Below are 17,590 nucleotides of genomic sequence, written 5' to 3'. Positions count from 1 at the left end.
ACTAGCTCTTGTAGACCAGGCTGGTCTTGAACTCACAGAGATCCGCCTGCCTGTGCCTCCCGAGTGCTGGGATTAAAGGCGTGCGCCACCACCACCCGGCTACTTCTTCCCTTTTCCTTCTTGTGGTTCTGGGATTGAAACTAGAGCCTCCTGCACACTGAGCAAGTGCTCAATCACTGAGCTGTATTCTGGCCCTCTCCATACCTTCTATGAGACAGAGGCTTTGAACTTTCCATTCTCCTGCCTTAGCTCCCAGATAGATAGCTAGGATTACAGGCGTGGCAGGCTCTTTCGTTCTAAATGCCTGCTACCTTTAGCCATCACCTGCCTCCTCTCCATTTGATCTCCGGTCCCTCAGGGCAAGATAGTAATAGTCTTGTTCTCTCTATCCTGGGTAGCATGAGCTCTGGTGCACAGCAGCTCCTCAGCCAATGGTTATTGGATGGTGACACTGGGTTAGAATCTCAGCTACAGTCAGCGTTCAGGAGCCAGAGGCAGGTGAATCTCTGTGAATTTGAGGTCAGCCTGGTCTACATAGTGAGTTTCAGGACAGTCAGAGCTACATAGTGAGAACCTGCCTCAAAAAAGGGGGAAAAAAAGAAAAAGAAAAGAGACAAAAACTCATGAAGAAGATGCAATGAGAAAATCTTCCTTCTGCTGCTTTCTTCCCTGTAAGTGAGGACAGCAACAGTACCTTTCTGGTGGAGTTGTGGAATCAGGTATTTAGAGAACATATATACACACTTTTGTTTTGGGCATCCAAGTTAGGCAAGTGCTTCCCAGTTGAACTAAATCTCCAAGCCTCTCATTTTATTTTTGACACGCTTGGCTCTCAACACACCCACCAGGGAAGTCCAGGCATACAGTCGCATCAGCTGCTGCTGCAAAAGAGACTGATACCAGACGTGTACCTTTAATTCCCAGAGACCTGAACCTGCCAAGGGCCCAGATCGGATGCTGACTTGGACCCGGAGCCAAGGCCCATTTAAGGGTAGTGGGGCGGGCCCGGGAAGGCTCCGCCCCGCGTGAGGTCAGCGCGCACTGCTGCGTCTGACGCTCTGGTTGCCGCAGAGACGCCCCGCCCCCGCGCGGCGCTGCGGAACCGGAGCTCCGGGCGGCGTCGGCAGAGGCGCGGGAGGTGGCGAGGCCAGGGCAGGGCGGCAGGAGCCCGCGCGGCGACCGCAGCGAGAGCAGCAGAGACAGAGCAGACCACGACGAAGGCGCACAGGCAGCCGGGCCGGGCCGGGCCACGGGGAGAGCGGCCGCCGGGAAACGGGCTGAAGGCCGGGCTGGCAGCTGGCAGCCGCCGAGCCGCGAAGCGACATGGTGCTGCTCAAGGAGTAGTGAGTGTCGGGTCGGCTGTGCGGAAGCGAGGCGGAAGGGAGGGTCGGGATGACGGCCGCGAAGGCAGATCGCCTACCGTGGGGGATGGAGAACACCGGATGGGGCTGTTGGGGCGCCTAGCAGGGGCGGAGGGGCCAGAGGGTGACAGACAGCACCTGAGGTGGGGTCGAATAAGCCAGAGAGGAGGCCAGGAACCGGCGCGGGCAGAACAGGGCCTGAGGAGGGGTCAAGGGGACAGGGAGAGCCAGAGGGAGCCTGAGGTGGGGCCCGAGGAATGGAGAGCGCTGGATGTGAGGTGGCCCTATAGTGGGCGCTGGGGGGATGAAGGGGTAGACTGAGGAGTTGTGTAAGGGACCGAGGAGCAATGGGACAAGGGCAGGCAGCGCCGGCGAGTTGACTGACAGTGGGGAGGGGTTTGGGGCTGAGTTGTACAGACCAAGGGGCAGGGAAGATCAGATAAGGTAGCTCCTAGAATGGAGTTGAGGTGGTGAGGAGGAGTGCTGAGGCGGAACCTGGGGCATGGACAGTGGCCGCCCTAGGCAGCAGAGGAAGGATTGTAATAATTGGTTGCAGAAAAAAAGGACTTAAGTCAGAGCCAGGCTTGCGTGATGGGAAGGGAGAAAGAACTTAGGGGACTGAGATAACAGGGCTGGGCGGGGATAGCTGGAGTGGCATGGTACCCTAAGTAGTAGGTACAAAAGAGGAGGCTTTTGGAAGAAGCTCGGGATGCCTGCCTGGGACTTGGCAACACTTGAATGAGGAGTCTAGAAAATATCGGCAGGTTCTGAAGTGATGTGAGGAGTTTCGGTGATTGAAAAGGCAGGAAGTTAGCAAGGCACAAGACCATCCAGAAAGATAGCATAGAAAACATAGCATAAGAATGGATATGCCTGCTAATAGAGGTGGTGGGCACCAGGACGGGACAAACAATCTCTAGCGGATTTTGGGTCTTGGTGCAAAGAGATGAGGAAATTGCTTGGAGGAATTGAGAGGGTCCCCACAATTTTTTTTTTTTTTTTTTTTTTTTTGGTTTTTCGAGACAGGGTTTCTCTGTGGCTTTGGAGCCTGTCCTGGAACTAGCTCTGTAGACCAGGCTGGTTTCGAACTCACAGAGATCCGCCTGCCTCTGCCTCCCAAGTGCTGGGATTAAAGGCGTGCGCCACCACCGCCCGGCTCCCCACAAATATTTTTGGCGGTGAGGAACTATTGATTTGGGGGACAGGCAGGCCTCGCTAGATGTTTGCTCCTGAAACCCAGGGTCTTGACTGACAGGTAGAGTTATTTGGATTGCTAAACCAAAAAGGTCACAGTGTGACCCTTTCCTGAGGATCATGGTTCCAAGTGAACATTCCAGGCTAGACTGAATGTGTCTATAGTTTCCCAAAAATTTGGGAAACTAAGATTTCCTGAAGGAGAGGGCAAGGGGACAGCACTGGGTCCTAAGCCCCAGAAGTTCAGAAATGGAAAATATCCAAATAGAAACTTGTAAAACTCTCGGTGACCAAGCAGGTGCGCAGAGGACTCTCTCCCTCTTGCCAGTGAAGACACTTTGTCCATCCCCACAGATGTCACAGTGTGCAGCTTGAATGGCAAACGAAGCAGCGAGCCAGGTGGCCTCCCACCTTGGCTCTTTTGTGAAGAACATCATTTGGAGGCCTGTCGACGGCCTCTCTTGATGTCCAATGTTGATCCAGCCAGCGCTCAGAGCTTTATGTGGTAAAGAACAGGACTGCTCGGGTGCCAGCGCTCTCCAAGGAGAACACGGTGCTCTTTGCATTCTAATCCTCAGTGACCAAAGGAGTGAACTTCTCTCTCTTTTCAGATTAAAAAAAAAATCCCCATGTAAATGCTCTAATGTGTAGAGCTGTGTAGTTTTGAACTGGTCAGGCAGGGAGGGAGGGGCCTTCTGAGGAGCTGAAGCGAATTTGGGAGGCAGGCAATCCTTTCCCATTCTTTGCTCTCGCCTCTTGAAGCCCGGCCAGGGAAAGGCCCAAGGTGCTGGTGATGCAGAACCTGTCTGGCATCTCTATTTCCTTCCTGATAAACTTGTGCCCTGTGCATGCATCTCTGGGTGGGGGGCAAGATGAGAAACAGGGCAGGTGAGAGCATCAAAGTGAGGGGCTATGGTTGCAATGCTGCAGCTTTGCAAAGGATGCACGTGAAGGTCATGCCATGGTGAGGTTGGCTCCGATCTTGGGCGCCTGGGGCCCTCTCCTTTCAAGTTATCCCATGGCTGCCAAGGTGGTTTTGTTCTGAGGAAACAAGGGAGAAATGTCCCCATGCGGCTGTGAGGAAGCAGGCTTAGAGCATCCTTGAAGGCACTGGCCAGAACTAGTCTCCTTTGAGGGGAGGTTTGGATCTGAAGGTTGTCCCTGTTGCTTTTGTTGACACTTCCTCCAATAGAATTTTCCCTGATTTGATTTCTGCAAATTCTTCGATGTGATTTTTGCTGTATTCTTGAAGATAAAAGGCGTATTGTTTTCTAGGAAGTTTCTTCTGAGGGTGCAGAAATTCTGCTCTCTAAGTTGGAAGTACTTCTCTGCACTGTTGGCTTTCTGTAATGGGAGGGTTTACATTATTGAGTCTTTCTGGAGGAAGGGAGGTAGCAGGCAGTAAAGAACTTGAAGCCCATTTTTTCCCCCTGCTGCTTTTTCTGCCAGATGCCAGGCTTTTGCTGTGCTGTTTTCCTCGGGTCTTAAGAAAACTGTGTGTTTTCTTGCTGCCCAGGAGAACGTTGTGGAATGAGGGGATAGCACACTGTTTTGCAGCCTAGAGCAAAGAGCCATGCTTGGACCTCTGCTTAGGGAGGGTGTGCTCATGCTTTACTAAGTGAGAGCACAGAGATGCAAAGGGCCCAGCAGGTTCCAGCAAGGCTGTAACAACTGGGAATCTTAGTGTTGGCCCTTGATTGCCTTCTTATTTGTTTGTTTATTTATTTATCTTATTTACTTATTTATCTTGAGGCAGATAGCTCTGGCTGTTCTGGAACTCAATCTGTAAACCAGGTTGGCCTTAACTCAGAGATCTGCCTGCCTTCTCCTCACATTGGGATTAAAGGTGTGTGCCACCAGGCCTGTTTCCACTTGTCTTACTTGGATTTTTTTTTTGTTTTGTTTTGTTTTTTGAGACAGGGTTTCTTTGTGTAGCCCTGGCTGTCCTGGAACTCACACTGTAGACCAGGCTGACCTCAAACTCAGAGATCTGCCTGCCCCTGCCTCTCAAGTGCTGGGATTAAAGACGTGGACCACCACTGCCCTGCTTTGTTTGCTTGTTTGTTTTTTAAACAGGGTCTTACCATGTAACTTGGGATGGCCTGGAACTATATAGACCAGGTTGGCTTCAAACTCACAGAGATCCACCTGCCTCTGCCTCCTCAGTACTGGGTGGCTCTTGACTTCTTTTTTTTTGTTTGTTTGTTTGTTTGTTTTTCGAGACTGGGTTTCTCTGTAGCTTTGGAGCCTCCTGGAACTCCCTTTGTAGACCAGGCTGGCCTAGAACTCACAGAGATCCACCTGCCTCTGCCTCCCAAGTGCTGGGATTAAAGGCGTGCGCCACCACCGCCCTGCTGTGGCTTGACTTCTGAGTCCAGTCAAGGCCCTTCTTTGACCTCAAAGTATTGAACTGGGGGTCAGCCATTGGTCTGTCACAAGTTCAAGGCACCTGGGGAAGTGCCTCTAGTCTCCTCAGCTCTCTGAAATTCTGACCCTCTTGAGGACTTTGCTGGTCACAATTTCTCTATCACCTTATTTGTGGTACCTTCCAACAACTGAAGGTGGTCAAGATGCAGGGGGAAAGAAAGTGATGGGCTGGAGTGCCTTTGGGTGGCTCCTGGAGGTCAGAGCTGCGCGAGGAAACTTTGCTGCAGAGCATCCTGCAGAGATAGCATCCTGCAGAGAGCAGGGGTGGTGACACTCAAGTCTTTAGGGTTGACTAAGCCTCTAGGCAATTGTCTGCTTCACAGCCTTTGACCCTGAGGACTGATGTTGGGAAGTTGGGCCCCTGACACACACATCCACAGGGCCACCTTCTTCTGGTCTGATACCTTATGATAAGCCTTCCCAGTTAGCTTCCGTTCCACTAGATGCATGGGCAAGTCTTGTTGGAGAGAGATGGTTGAGGGAGTAGGCGAGAAAGGTGTGAGAGAGTGGCCTGTACAGAAGTAGATAGTGGGGAATTCAGGTTTGCTCTGAATTATAGGGTTCTAAATGGGATTCCAAAAGGGCGTGTGGGACCCTGGTCTTGCAGCAACCAGAGGGCCATTCCCTGCTTACTTTGTCAGTGAGTGGGGAATTGGATGCAGCAGAGCATGGGCCACTGTACTGAGGTGATGCTTCAGAGTCTGGAGTTGATGCTCTTTTCCTTCTTTTGCAGTCGAGTCATCCTGCCTGTGTCTGTAGATGAGGTAAGTCCTTTTTTCCTCTCATCTCATCCATAGTTCATAAATACTGTGAAAACATTAGCTTAGTTGGCCTGGGAGTGGCCACACTGTCTGTGTAGCTTTCATTTATGTTCTAATACAGAGCCAAAGATCAGCTTAAATTCCTGATGCTACTTTCTGCTAAAGGAGGGCATGTCTGTCGTGAGTCTGGTACCTGAGTATAGCCAGTCTCAAGCTTGCTGGATAGCTTTGTGTAGAGACTAAGGCAGCTCTTGGTCTGCTGGGACTGAACCCTGTGGGACATGTGATTGACAAGCTTCAGTGTGTGAATGTCTGGGGCCTCCATGCCTAGGCCGAGGACAGTGTTTTCTAGTCACTAGTGCTTTCTGGCTGTGAAGCAAACCAGCAAGGCCAGAAATCTCTTGAGTCCCCAGACACATGTTAGGTGACTGCTGGAAAGACCAAGGAACAGAAACCGCCTTTTATGGAGGGCAGAAGATGACAAATGGGCTTGGCTTGCCCTCTGTCCTTTTATGGTTCCTAGGTCTGACAGCCCTGTGCTTGTGGAGCTGGCAGCAATCATTGCCACAAGAAGGTCCATAGGCTCTGACTCAGAGCTGTCTCTTGGATAGCAGAAAACTGTCATGGAGCCTCCCTTGTCCCACCCTTTCTCTGAACTTCCTCTCTTCTCCCTTCTTGGCCAAGCTTGTTCTTGACTTTCCTCTGAATTCATAGCTCCACCCCAGCTTCCAGTGAAATGAAAGCCAGCCTGAGCCCCCGGTTGTTGGCACCATCTCTTTTCCCTGTAGGACCAATGGGAAACTCCTGAGCTCCATAGAGCTGGACCTCTGAGAAATGAAAGCAGAATAGCAGAGCCTGGAGCATTCTTTAAACTTTTTTTTTTTTAAATGTGTGTGTGTTTCTCTCTTTGTATGTATGTTATGTATGTGGGGTTAGAGTAACAAGACAGTTGTGAGTTGCCCAGTGTAAGTCAAGCACAGGTCCTCTAATGGGGTGAAGTACTCTTACCCAGTAAGCCATCTCTCCAGCCCTGTGGTGGGAGCATTCTTTAGATGAAACCAGTCACCCCCAGGAGTGATGTCTGTACATCAGCTCTGAGAGGGTTGTCTCCAATGGGGTGCTGAGTACTTGATAAAAGCTGCGGAGATCTGGGAGAGAGGGACAGATGTGAACTTGAACATGGTCTGAGATCTAGGAGACAAAAGAGACATCTAGGTGCCAGTGGCAGAAGAATTAACATCAAGAGTTTGCAGCCAGCTTGGGCATACAGCAAGATTCCATCTCAAAATAAAATAAATGAATTAAATAGTAAGCAGGGTGATGGTGGCACATACCTTTAATTCCAGCACTCAGAGGCAAAAGCAGGTGGAGTTTGAGTTTGAGTCCAGTCTGGTCTACAGAGAGAGTTCTAGGACAGCCAAGGCTAAATGAGAAACAAAAAACAAAAACAACAGTAGTTCACACTTCTAATCTTGGCATTTGGGAGGCTGAGGCAGGATGATTGAAGTCAGCCTGAGCTACAAGTTGAGTCTTAGGACAGAGTGATAACCTGTTTCAAAAAAAATGATAAAGAAGCTGGGTTTGGTGTCACATGCCCTTTAGTTTCAGTACTTAGATCCAGGCAGAGGCAGGTGAATCTCTGTGAGTTTGAGGCCAGCCTGGTCTTCCTGACAAGTTCCAGGCTAGTCAGGGCTATGCAGTTAGATCCTATCTTAAAACAACAAAAACAAAACAAAACAAACAAACAAACAAACAAACAAAAAAACCTACTCGAAAAAAAAAAAAAAACCTAAGCAAAATAAAGCCGACTGGGTGTGGTGGTGCCTGAGTTTAACTCCTGCACTCCAGACAGAGGCAGGTAGATCTCTGAGTTTGAGTCCAGCCTGGTCTACAGAGTTAGTTCTGGGTAGCCAGGGGTACACAGAGAAACCCTGTCTTGAAAAAAGAGAAAGAAAAACAAAGCAATAACCAACAAGTAGTGGGGAGGAGGGAAGAGACAGACATACATGCATACATTGAGGAACCTAAGGAAAAAAGAAAATGGCTAGGTAGATGCTGTGATACACGGAGCCCCCTGAGAAAGACCTGGGTCCTGGAAACCATGTGCCTGGGTAAAGCTTTGGGAGAGTTGGCCTCCGTTGAGGGCCTTGCTGTCAATATTAAGAATAGTAAGCGAGTTCAATGCCATGTTTGTCTACATAGGGAGTTTCAGGCTAGCCAGGGCTACATAGTAAGAACCTATCCTAAAAAGAAAAAAAAAAGCCTGTGTAGTAGTGGTGGCTCATGATTTTAATCCCAGCACTCGGGAGGCATAGGCAGGCATATCTCTGTGAGTTAGAAGCCAGCCTGGACTACAGAGCAGAGTTCCAGGACAGCTAGAGCTACACAGAGAAACTCTGTCTCGAAAAATAAGCAAAAAGGGTATGTAACATGATTTCCTAACAGAAAGCCTGATTGTCCCTTACCTTGAAACTTAGGCGGTCCAATGACTGTCTTCTCCCAGTCAGAACGGTGGGCCATGGGTGACAGGAAGGGGAGATACCCACCTCGAGAACATCCTCCTGGCAGTTTTTAGCTGCCTTGTTTTGGAGCATGGAGGAAGTGGTGAGACAGAGCTCAGTAATGAGAGCCTGGGCCAAGCAGAAGCTTGGGAAGTGCGTGCTGGTTCAGGGTGAGTTTGTGTGGTGTGGTCAGCCTGTTCTCAGCAAAAAAGCACTGACGGAGACAGCAGGGTGGCAGGGCTGAAGCTGCTCCATCGGTAGCTTGAACCTTAGTTCTGGATAATCAGAAAATTCTAGAATGGGGAGAGTGAAGAAGTAAAGAACAGTGTCTCCGCCGGTAACCCCTTTCTGACTCACCGTTCCCATGAGAACGGCCCAGTGTCATGTGACTGCTCATTCACTTCCTATATTGGAGACTGTTTTGAGTCCCTTGGAGCTTCTGATTTGGGGAGAAAAAAAGAAACAGAGAAGGTCATGCCTTATAGTCATCCTGATGGCCTGAATCGATATTTGGGGGCAGAATTAGCTTGTTTGGCCAGAGCCTTTAGTATAACACTACATTGGGTTTCCAGGCATCCTGTAGCAGAGCAAGAAAGCTCTGGCTGTTTGATACGGGTGTGTCCACCAGCGGTTCCTGGCCACCTTCTGTGGACAGGGCAGATCATTCCTCTGTGGAACCTGGCCTGACAGGGCTCTATGGGTGGACCAACAAAGTGCTGCTTTTTTTGCCTTTTTTTCTTTTCTTTTTTATTTTTTTAAACAGAGTCTTACTGTATATTCTTGGCTAACCTGACCCAGGATGGCCTTAAATTCTTGGCAGTCCTTTTGGCACAGCCCCTGTGGCCGGGATTACAGGTGTGGGCCACTTGAGCCTAGCTGTACTGCCGTTTTTGTTATGTGTGTCATTCAGTGTTTCTGCTCCACATTTCACCTCCCTTGGTTCCTACTACCTGATTAGCCAAGTGGTGGAGTCTTCTGTTTTGCTTCCCTGAGTGACTTAGTCTTTGGGACAAGGGGACAGCTCTCAAGGGCAATGTAACATTGTTTTCAGCCTAAAGAAGTTGGAATCCTGGTCTCCTGGAGCTCCGTATCTGATTTTGTGGTCTGACTCCCACCCTTATTGCCCCCCAATCCTGAGTCTGGCAACTTCCCAGGATGTAGCCCGGCTGTGCCAGAGGGAACCTTGTGCCTTGTGCAGATCTGTCTTCTTTACTTCTTTGGATTAACCGAACTGCCTCACTTGTCTCGCTGGGATTAAAGGATCGGAATATCAAGAGAGATTAAAGGGTAAGAGGCCAGCGCGCAGACTGATCCTCTTAGAGCCCGCCCTGTGATTTCCTGCAGCTGAAGGGAATCCCTGAAGACCAAGGTTTCTGCCAGCCCCAGGCCCCTCCCCAAGGAGCCCTAGTCTTGTCTACAGGCCCTCTCCCCAGCCTGCCCTTTAGGATTTGCTGAGTCAGCCATTCGGTGTCCTTAGGACTCTCTCCGGAGCAGAGCTCCTGCTGTTTGACGTGGGGAAGCCTTGGCTCAACCAGTCCCCGACCCACCTGATGTGGGTTTCAAGTGTGCCTTAGAGGTGATAGGACTGGAGAGGTGCAGGGTCCAGTGTGGGATTCCATGAGGCACCAAAGCCGCACTGGTATTGCTCAAGATTAGCAAGATCTAGGCTCTCACTCTCTCAGAAGTTTCTCTGGGTGGAACTAACTGAACCTTGATCACAGTGTACCTGAGCCTTACCTTGGCATTCCTTGATGTTCGCTTTGGAGGCTCGGGCTTCTTAGGCTTGTGGTCAGCAGTGAACTGTTGTGGGACACTGTGTTCCCCGCTGGGTGTCACTCAGATGTCTCCTGGCAGTGCTTAGGGGACTGAGGTGGAGAAGGCTCAGGCTGTGCTGGAGCATCCGTGACCGCTCTTGCTGCCAGTGGTGCTGCAGCAGAGCTGGTGGTAGATGATCTTAATCTGAGGGAGAGAACACCACTAGTCTTACCCCTGGGGGTGCCGGGATTCAGGGGAGGGTGTAGAGGGCAAGGAAAGCTGTATGTCCACCCCTCGCAGGTGGGGTGATGGGGTTGTCTGTCTTTTCCTCGGCCTTCGGCCTTCTTGCCCTTGGCAACCATGAGGAAGACACATCTTTTGGAAGAGATGTAATTTCCTGCTCGGTCACAGCTCATTTTCTCTGTACAGTTCATTTTCTTTCTTTTCTTTTTCTTTGCTTTGCTTTTGAAACATGATCTCACAATTTAGCTGCGGCTGTCCTAGAACTTGTTGTGTTGACCAGGCTGGCCTTGAACTCAGAGATCCACCTGTTCTGTTTCCTCAGTGCTGAGATTACAGCCTACCAAGCCAGAGTCTTCAGTATGTTTTCCAGACAATTTTTCTTAGAAATAGGGGTAGGGTAGGCTTGGACACTGTCTCTATGCCAGACTGTCCTAAGGGGTTAGAGGAGGCCAGTGACTTGATAGGGTGACATGTGACCCAAATAAAGGAAAACCAGGCTTTTGCCATCTAACAACTGCCAAGACAGAGGGGCACACAGCCAGCATAGCCATGGAAAGGATCTGTAATGCAGGGAGCAGGAGCATGACTTTGGTCTGCCAGGAATGGGGAAAATCTGGAGTTGTCTTGTTTGAGAGGTTCTGAGGTCCCTGTATGGTAAGGAAAAGCCACCCAGGAAAAAAAGCAAGTGAACTGAGCCAGTTTTTGCCAGAAGTTGTGGGCTACACAGCACTGGACAGCTTTCTTGGACAGGGAGTCGGAGTCTTGATTTCTGATCATTTTTTTAATATTTATTTATTTGCTTATTTATTATGTATACAATATTCTGTTTTGCTTGTATGCCTGCCGGCCAGAAGAGGGCACCAGACCTCATTACAGATGGTTGTGAGCCACCATGTGGTTGCTGGGAATTGAACTCAGACCCTTTGGAAGAGCAGTCAGTGCTCTTAACTGCTGAGCCATCTCTCCAGCCCTGATTTCTGATCATTTATGTGTTTATTTTTGTTGTTGCTTGTGGGTTTTGTTTTTTTGTTTTTTGTTTGTTTTGTTTTTGTTTTCAAGATAGGGTTTTGCTGTGTAGCCCTGGCTATCTTGGAACTCTGTAAACCAGGCTGGTCTCAAACTCAGGGATCCACCTGCTTTGGCCGCCTGAGTGCTGAAATTAAAGGCATGTGCCACCACCGCCTGACTGTTTTGTTTTTGTTTTTTTTGTTTTTCGAGACAGGGTTTCTCAGTAGCTTTGGAGCTTCTCCTGGAACTACTAGCTCTTGTAGACCAGGTTGGCCTCTAACTCACAAAGATCTGCCGAGTGCTGGGATTAAAGTTGTGCACCACCACCGCCCGGCCCTGTTTTATTTTTTTTTTGACACAGGGTCTCACTGTAGCCAGAGATACCAAGGGACTCACTGTGGCCCAGGCTGAAGCATAGTCATGGCAGGTCTCTTGCTCCAGCCTCCCGAGTGCTGCATTACAAGGATGAGATGCTATGCTTAGCTTTAAGGTCTGCTTAAATAAGTGAAATAGAGGGATTTGTAGCTAACTGAAATCCTGTCTTGGGGTCTGATATCAGAGCTGGGTCCTGGCCAAGAGACACCCTGGACTGTATAATGCTTCTGGGTAGTTCTGTGAGATTAAGTATAGTCTGTACTCTCTTTAAACTCATGGGTTTGTAAAAATGGGAAGATGAAATTGAATACCTCTGATGGTTAAAGAGAGCCTGCGGTCCCAGCTACTTGGGAGGTTGATGTAGGAAAACAAAAAAGAGGGTTGAGGAGAGGCTCAGGGCTTGAGCACTTACCGAGGAGCCTAGCATGCTTGAGGGCCTGGGTTCAATCCTTAGTGCTGGAAAGAAAAAAAAAGTAGTAGTAGAAGAAAGAAAAAGTGAAAGCAAGTGAGAGTTGCAGCAGTGCAGAGTTCCCCTTTGTCTTGGACCACTGTGAAGAAGGCACAGGTGGAGGTGGGGCCATGTGTAACTGTTGCAAGTAATGCCTGTCTCTCTGGTTCTTTAGTATCAAGTGGGGCAGCTGTATTCTGTGGCTGAAGCCAGTAAAAATGAAACTGGTGGTGGGGAAGGAGTGGAGGTCCTGGTGAACGAGCCCTATGAGAAGGAGGACGGTGAGAAAGGCCAGTACACACACAAGATCTACCACTTACAGAGGTACGTGCCCCAGATGGCTGGGTGGGAACGTGGCCTACCTTGTCAGTGGTGGCGCTGGCTAATTGGGAGTGTCTCCAGATTATAAACTGGTAGCCCAAATTGCTTCATCTCTCAGATTGGGCGTGGGTAGTACTTCTTTGTTTATTTAAAGATTTTTTTTTGTTATTAAAAAAAGTGACTCCACTTACCCTATCATGCTTCCCAGTCCTTAGAAGCTATTTTGAGCTATTTTGGCATCTTGTGAGCTCTTCTATTGTCCTAAGTACAGGAAGTATGTGTGGAGTGTGTATAAACAGGCACTCTTTCCTATATTTTGTGTTGATTGTACCATACTATACATGCAGTTCTTTCCTCTGTAGTCAGCTTTCATGTCATAGCTGCCTTCCCAGTATTTCCTGCCTGGTTGTTTGCTGGGGATTCAGCCCAGAGCCTCACTTATTTATGCTCGGCTATGGTCGGCCCCTTAGCTCCCTTCCGAGCCCTCCCTCCTGCCTTATTCTTTCAAAGCATGCATAAGAACCTGGCATACTGGTGCTTGCCCACCTGGGAAGCTGAGACAGGAGAACGGTGAGTGAGGCCATTTAAGATTATTTAACTAGTTACAGGTCAGTCTAGGCTACAAAATGTCTCAAAAACAAACAAGCCACCAACAAAACAAAGAAACAACAACAACAAAAAAAAATCTCTCAGTGCTGTAGGAAATCCTACAGCCAGTAGTTACCCACCCAAGAAGGTAGTTGCTCATAGTATTTTGTACATGCGCTGTAAGCTGTTTGAGAAGCTCATTCTTGCGATCTATGTTATAGTGATTTCCAGATACATAAGAGTCCCGCAGAACTACTTCTGCACACTTCTTTTGATATACTTATATCTATAAGTCTGTAGTAAATGCGTAAAAAGTGTACTTGTTAGGTCAGATAGTATTTAAATTATAATTTTGTAGAATCAGATGCCAGAGAAAGTTTAGTACCACTCTCTCCTTTTAGTTTTTTGAGACAGGGTTTCTCTAGCTTTGGAGCCTGTCCTAGAACTCACTCTGTAGATCAGGCTGGTCTTGAACTCACAAAGATCCACCTGCCTCTGCCTCCCTAGTGCTAGGATTAAAGGCGTGTACCACCACTGCTGGGCTACTCACTTTAAAAAAAAAAAAAGACTTTATTTTATGTGCATTGATATTTTGCCTGCGTGTATGTCTTTGTGGAAGTGTCGGATCCCTTGGAACTGAAGTTATAGACAGTTGTGAGCTGCTATGTGGGTGCTGGGAATTGAGCCCAGTGCCTTTGGAAGAGCAGCAAGTGCTCTTAATTGCTGAGCCATCTCTCTAGCTCCAAGTACCTCTCTTTTGATCAAAGGCATATATATAAATATTTTTTTTAAAAAGTTGTATCAATTTTGTGTGTGTATGTGTGTTTGTGTGTGTGAGTGTGAAAGTTGAGACAGGGTAGGGTCTCTCTAGGATGTAGCTCTGGCTGACCTGGTACTTGTTATGTAGATCAGGCTGACTTTGAACTCACAGAGATAAGAGATCTGCCTGCCTCTGCCTCCAGGGCTGGGTTTAAAGGTATATACTACTATGTCCAAATAATACATTTTAAGGTTTATTTCATTTGAATTACATGTATGTGTGGGTATGTGCATGTGAATGCAGGTGTCTGTAGAGGCCAGAAAAAGGGTTTGAATCCCCTGGAGGAGCTGCAGTTACTGTGCTCTTGTGGGTTTCTGATGAGGGTGCCGAGAACCAAACTCAGGTCCATTGCAAAAATAGTGTTTCCTAACCTTTGGGCCACCTCCAGCACCTTAACATTGTTTTTTTCCATTTGTGTGTGTGTGTGTGTGTGTGTAGTACTGTAGTGTACTACTTGTGTAGAGTCGGTCAGAGGACAACCTTCAGTTGTTGTTTTTCTCTTTCCACTTCAGGTCTGGGGGTTGAACAAAGGGCATCAGGCTTGGTAGCAAGCACCTTTATCCACTGAGCCATCTCTCTAGTTCAGCATTTGAATTTTTTTTTTTTTTTTTGGTTTTTTCGAGACAGGGTTTCTCTGTGGTTTTGGAGCCTGTCCTGGAACTAGCTCTGTAGACCAGGCTGGTCTCGAACTCCCAGAGATCCGCCTGCCTCTGCCTCCCGAGTGCTGGGATTAAAGGCGTGCGCCACCATCACCTGGCCTGTCTCTGTCTCTTGACTGCTGGGATTAAAGGTTGTGCCACCATGCCCAGATAGCCTGTTTTTATTATGTCTGTCTCCTCTCACCCTCTCTGTGTGTATATTTGTGTGCTTGCCTTTAGAGGGAACCAAACTTGGGTCTTCTTGAAAAGCAGCAATTGCTCTTAACATCTTAGACACCTTTCTAGACACCCCCCCCCTTTTTTTAATTTTAAAAGATTTTTTTTTAAAAGATTTATTTATTTATTATGTATACAACATTCTGCCTTCATGTATGCCCGCATGCCAGAGGAGGGCACCAGATCTCAGTACAGATGGTTGTGAGCCACCATGTGGTTGCTGGGAATTGAACTCAGGACCTCTGGAAGACCAGCCAGTGCTCTTAACCTCTGAGCCATCTCCGATTTTTTTCCCAGTATTTTCAAATAATTCTGGAATTCACTTGTGTACTGGAATTTATAGTAAACCACACCTATTTGCTGAATCCCAAACCTAAACGACTTTATAGCAAACCATGAGCTGACCCAAAAGGCCTTGAAACCAGCTGTAAGCGTTTACCAGCTGGAATGGGAGTCGACCAGACTGTTTAAGAAATGAGTCAAAGAGAAACCCTGTCTCAAAAAAAAAAAAAAAAAAAAGAAAAAAGAAATGAGTCAAGCAGGGCTGGAGAGATAGCTCAGCAGCTAAGAGCATATGCTGCTCTTGAGGAGTACCCATCGCCCATGTCTGATCACTCACAATGCCTGTGACTCCAGCTCCAGACAATCCATTGTCTCCTTCTGGCCACTGTGGACACCTGCACCTGCGTGTACATACCTACACACAGGCATACATATAATTAATGATAAAGTAAATGTTTTTAGTGGATAAGGAGCTATGTATTCATTTCATACAAGCCTGTGACTTGAGTTCAAATTCCTGAACCCATGTAAAAGCTGGACAAAGGAAAGTGCACAGTAAGATGGGAGAGACTTGGAAACGGATGTGCGAACCAGCATGGCAGAAACAGCAAGAAACATCAAAGAGACCCTGCCTCAAATAAAGGGAGAAGCTGAGGACTGGTACCTGAGGTTGACTTCTGACCTCCATATAACCTCACTCACACACAAACAAGCAAATATGTATTGTATACACACATGCGCGCGCGCGCGCGCGCGCACACACACACACACACACACAAAACCAAAAATACTATATAGAACTGAGAAAAATAAATCTGAATCTTTCTTTTATGGTCAAGTACACATAACATAAAATTCAGCACGCCTTTAATCCCAGCACTCGGGAGGCAGAGACAGGCGGATCACTGTGAGTTCGAGACCAGCCTGGTCTACAGAGCTAGTTTCAGGACAGGATCCAAAGCCACAGAGAAACCCTGTCTCGAAAAACCAAAAAAAAAAAAAAAAAAATTCAGCATTGTAACCATTTTGAGTTGTTCAGTTTAATGACATTAAGTACATTCACATTTCCATGCCACTTAAACCTGGATCTTGGGGCTAGAGAGATAGTTCAGTGGCTAAGAGCACTGGCCGCTTCTCCAAAGGACCTGAGGTCAATTCCCAGCACCCATACGGCAGCTCACAACTATTGATAACCCTTGTTCCAGGGTCTCTGGATCCCTCTTCTCACCTCCATGGGCACCAGACACAAAAATACATGCAGGCAAAACACTCAAACACATTAAATTAAGTTAAATCAGACTTTAAGAAGCTGAATTTTAATTTTTAGTCCCTAAATAGAGCTGAACTCAGTTTCATTTTTGTGTAGTGAAATCCTGGGTTCTCTTTAGTTGCCACTCTGGTGAAAGGATAGTATAAACCATGAGGTCTGCGTGAATCCTCCACTGTCTGCTCAGTGAACTCAGCTGAACTCAGTGGCAGAGGAGAAATCTGTATATGAGGGGAGTGAACCCTCCTTGCTTCTTCTATGCACGAAAGAGTATAGACACCGAGTTGCTACCGCTGTTAACCCAAACACCTTATTTCCAAAGGGGTCGTGTTCCTGTGCTCATCACCAGCTGCCCTCATGAGAACAACAGCCTTTTGGAATGGGTTCTGATCCCTCATCTATCTCCTTAACATCTCTATGATCCACATTGTTTTCCATTTCCCCTGGTGTTGATTGCTTCAGCAATTTCCAGCTGTCCTCTGGCCTTCCACTTCTCTGTGTGGCAAGTGTTCTGTCTGAAGATCTGTGCTGTCTTCCTGAGCTGTGGCTGTAAAGCTTCCCTTTGTCCTTGGGATGAAGTCCAACTGGCTCACTTAATTTACAAATGCCTGTGACTCTGCCCCTAGGATTCTCTTGCACTCCACCCTACCTTGCAGTAACTCCTCCTTCTCCCAGCTTTTTCTGCCCCACTCCCATCCTGTGTATTGGCCTCCTGCACATGCCCTGCTCCGTGTGTTCTTGTGTTCTGACTGCCTTGAGTCTTGTGCCTCCCTCACCATGCTTTTGCAGTGCCCTTCCCCCAGAGCCCTGTGCTCACCCTATTGGAACACATTCTTTCAGACCTGTCAGTAGTAGTCTGCCTCTGGACCATTTGGTTCCTGTGTATCCAGTGCCTGGCACATAGAAGCATCACCTAGACGAATGTGTATCTATGTGTAAAGACTCCGAGGCTTGCTCTGGGGGCTCGGAGTTAGATGTCTGCTGTGGGGCTAGCTCTTTCCTTTAGGCCTGAGGCATGAATAAAGGTGATGAATTTGCTAGAGCCTATTGAAGATTATGTAAGCTCCCATCTAAAAGTTAGGAATGGTGGAACTGCAATGTAGCTCAGTACTTGGGTACTTGCCTGCCATGTGAGACCCAATAAAACACACACACACACACAGAGAGAGAGAGAGAGAGAGAGAGAGAGAGAGAGAGAGAGAGAGAGAGAGGCAGAGATAGAGAGACAGGTTAATAGACGTTAAAAGAGCTAGCCAGACTTACAGAAAATTAGGTACATACATTGTCCTGTAACATTAGAGGAAAATTGAATAAAAGGGGCTGAGGAAATGGCTCAGTAGCTGACCAATACTGGCTGCTCTTGC

At 48.0% G+C, this 17,590-nt stretch overlaps 1 protein-coding gene across 1 annotated transcript in view; it reads left to right on the top strand.

The window, feature by feature from the left end:
- The first annotated feature begins 1,062 nt into the window (after positions 1 to 1,062).
- Positions 1,063 to 17,590, top strand: part of Pitpna (phosphatidylinositol transfer protein alpha) — a 44,057-nt gene continuing 27,529 nt past the window's right edge. The window contains exons 1-3 of the mRNA XM_005349543.2: positions 1,063 to 1,343; positions 5,716 to 5,746; positions 12,249 to 12,397. Coding sequence (XP_005349600.1) covers positions 1,324 to 1,343; positions 5,716 to 5,746; positions 12,249 to 12,397 — 200 coding nt within the window. The 5' untranslated portion in view covers positions 1,063 to 1,323. The remainder of the gene's footprint in view (positions 1,344 to 5,715; positions 5,747 to 12,248; positions 12,398 to 17,590) is intronic.

Source organism: Microtus ochrogaster, chromosome 7, assembly GCF_000317375.1.
Source record: "Microtus ochrogaster isolate Prairie Vole_2 chromosome 7, MicOch1.0, whole genome shotgun sequence".
Classification (NCBI taxonomy): domain Eukaryota; kingdom Metazoa; phylum Chordata; class Mammalia; order Rodentia; family Cricetidae; genus Microtus; species Microtus ochrogaster.
This window is presented reverse-complemented; position numbering and strand designations above follow the sequence as displayed.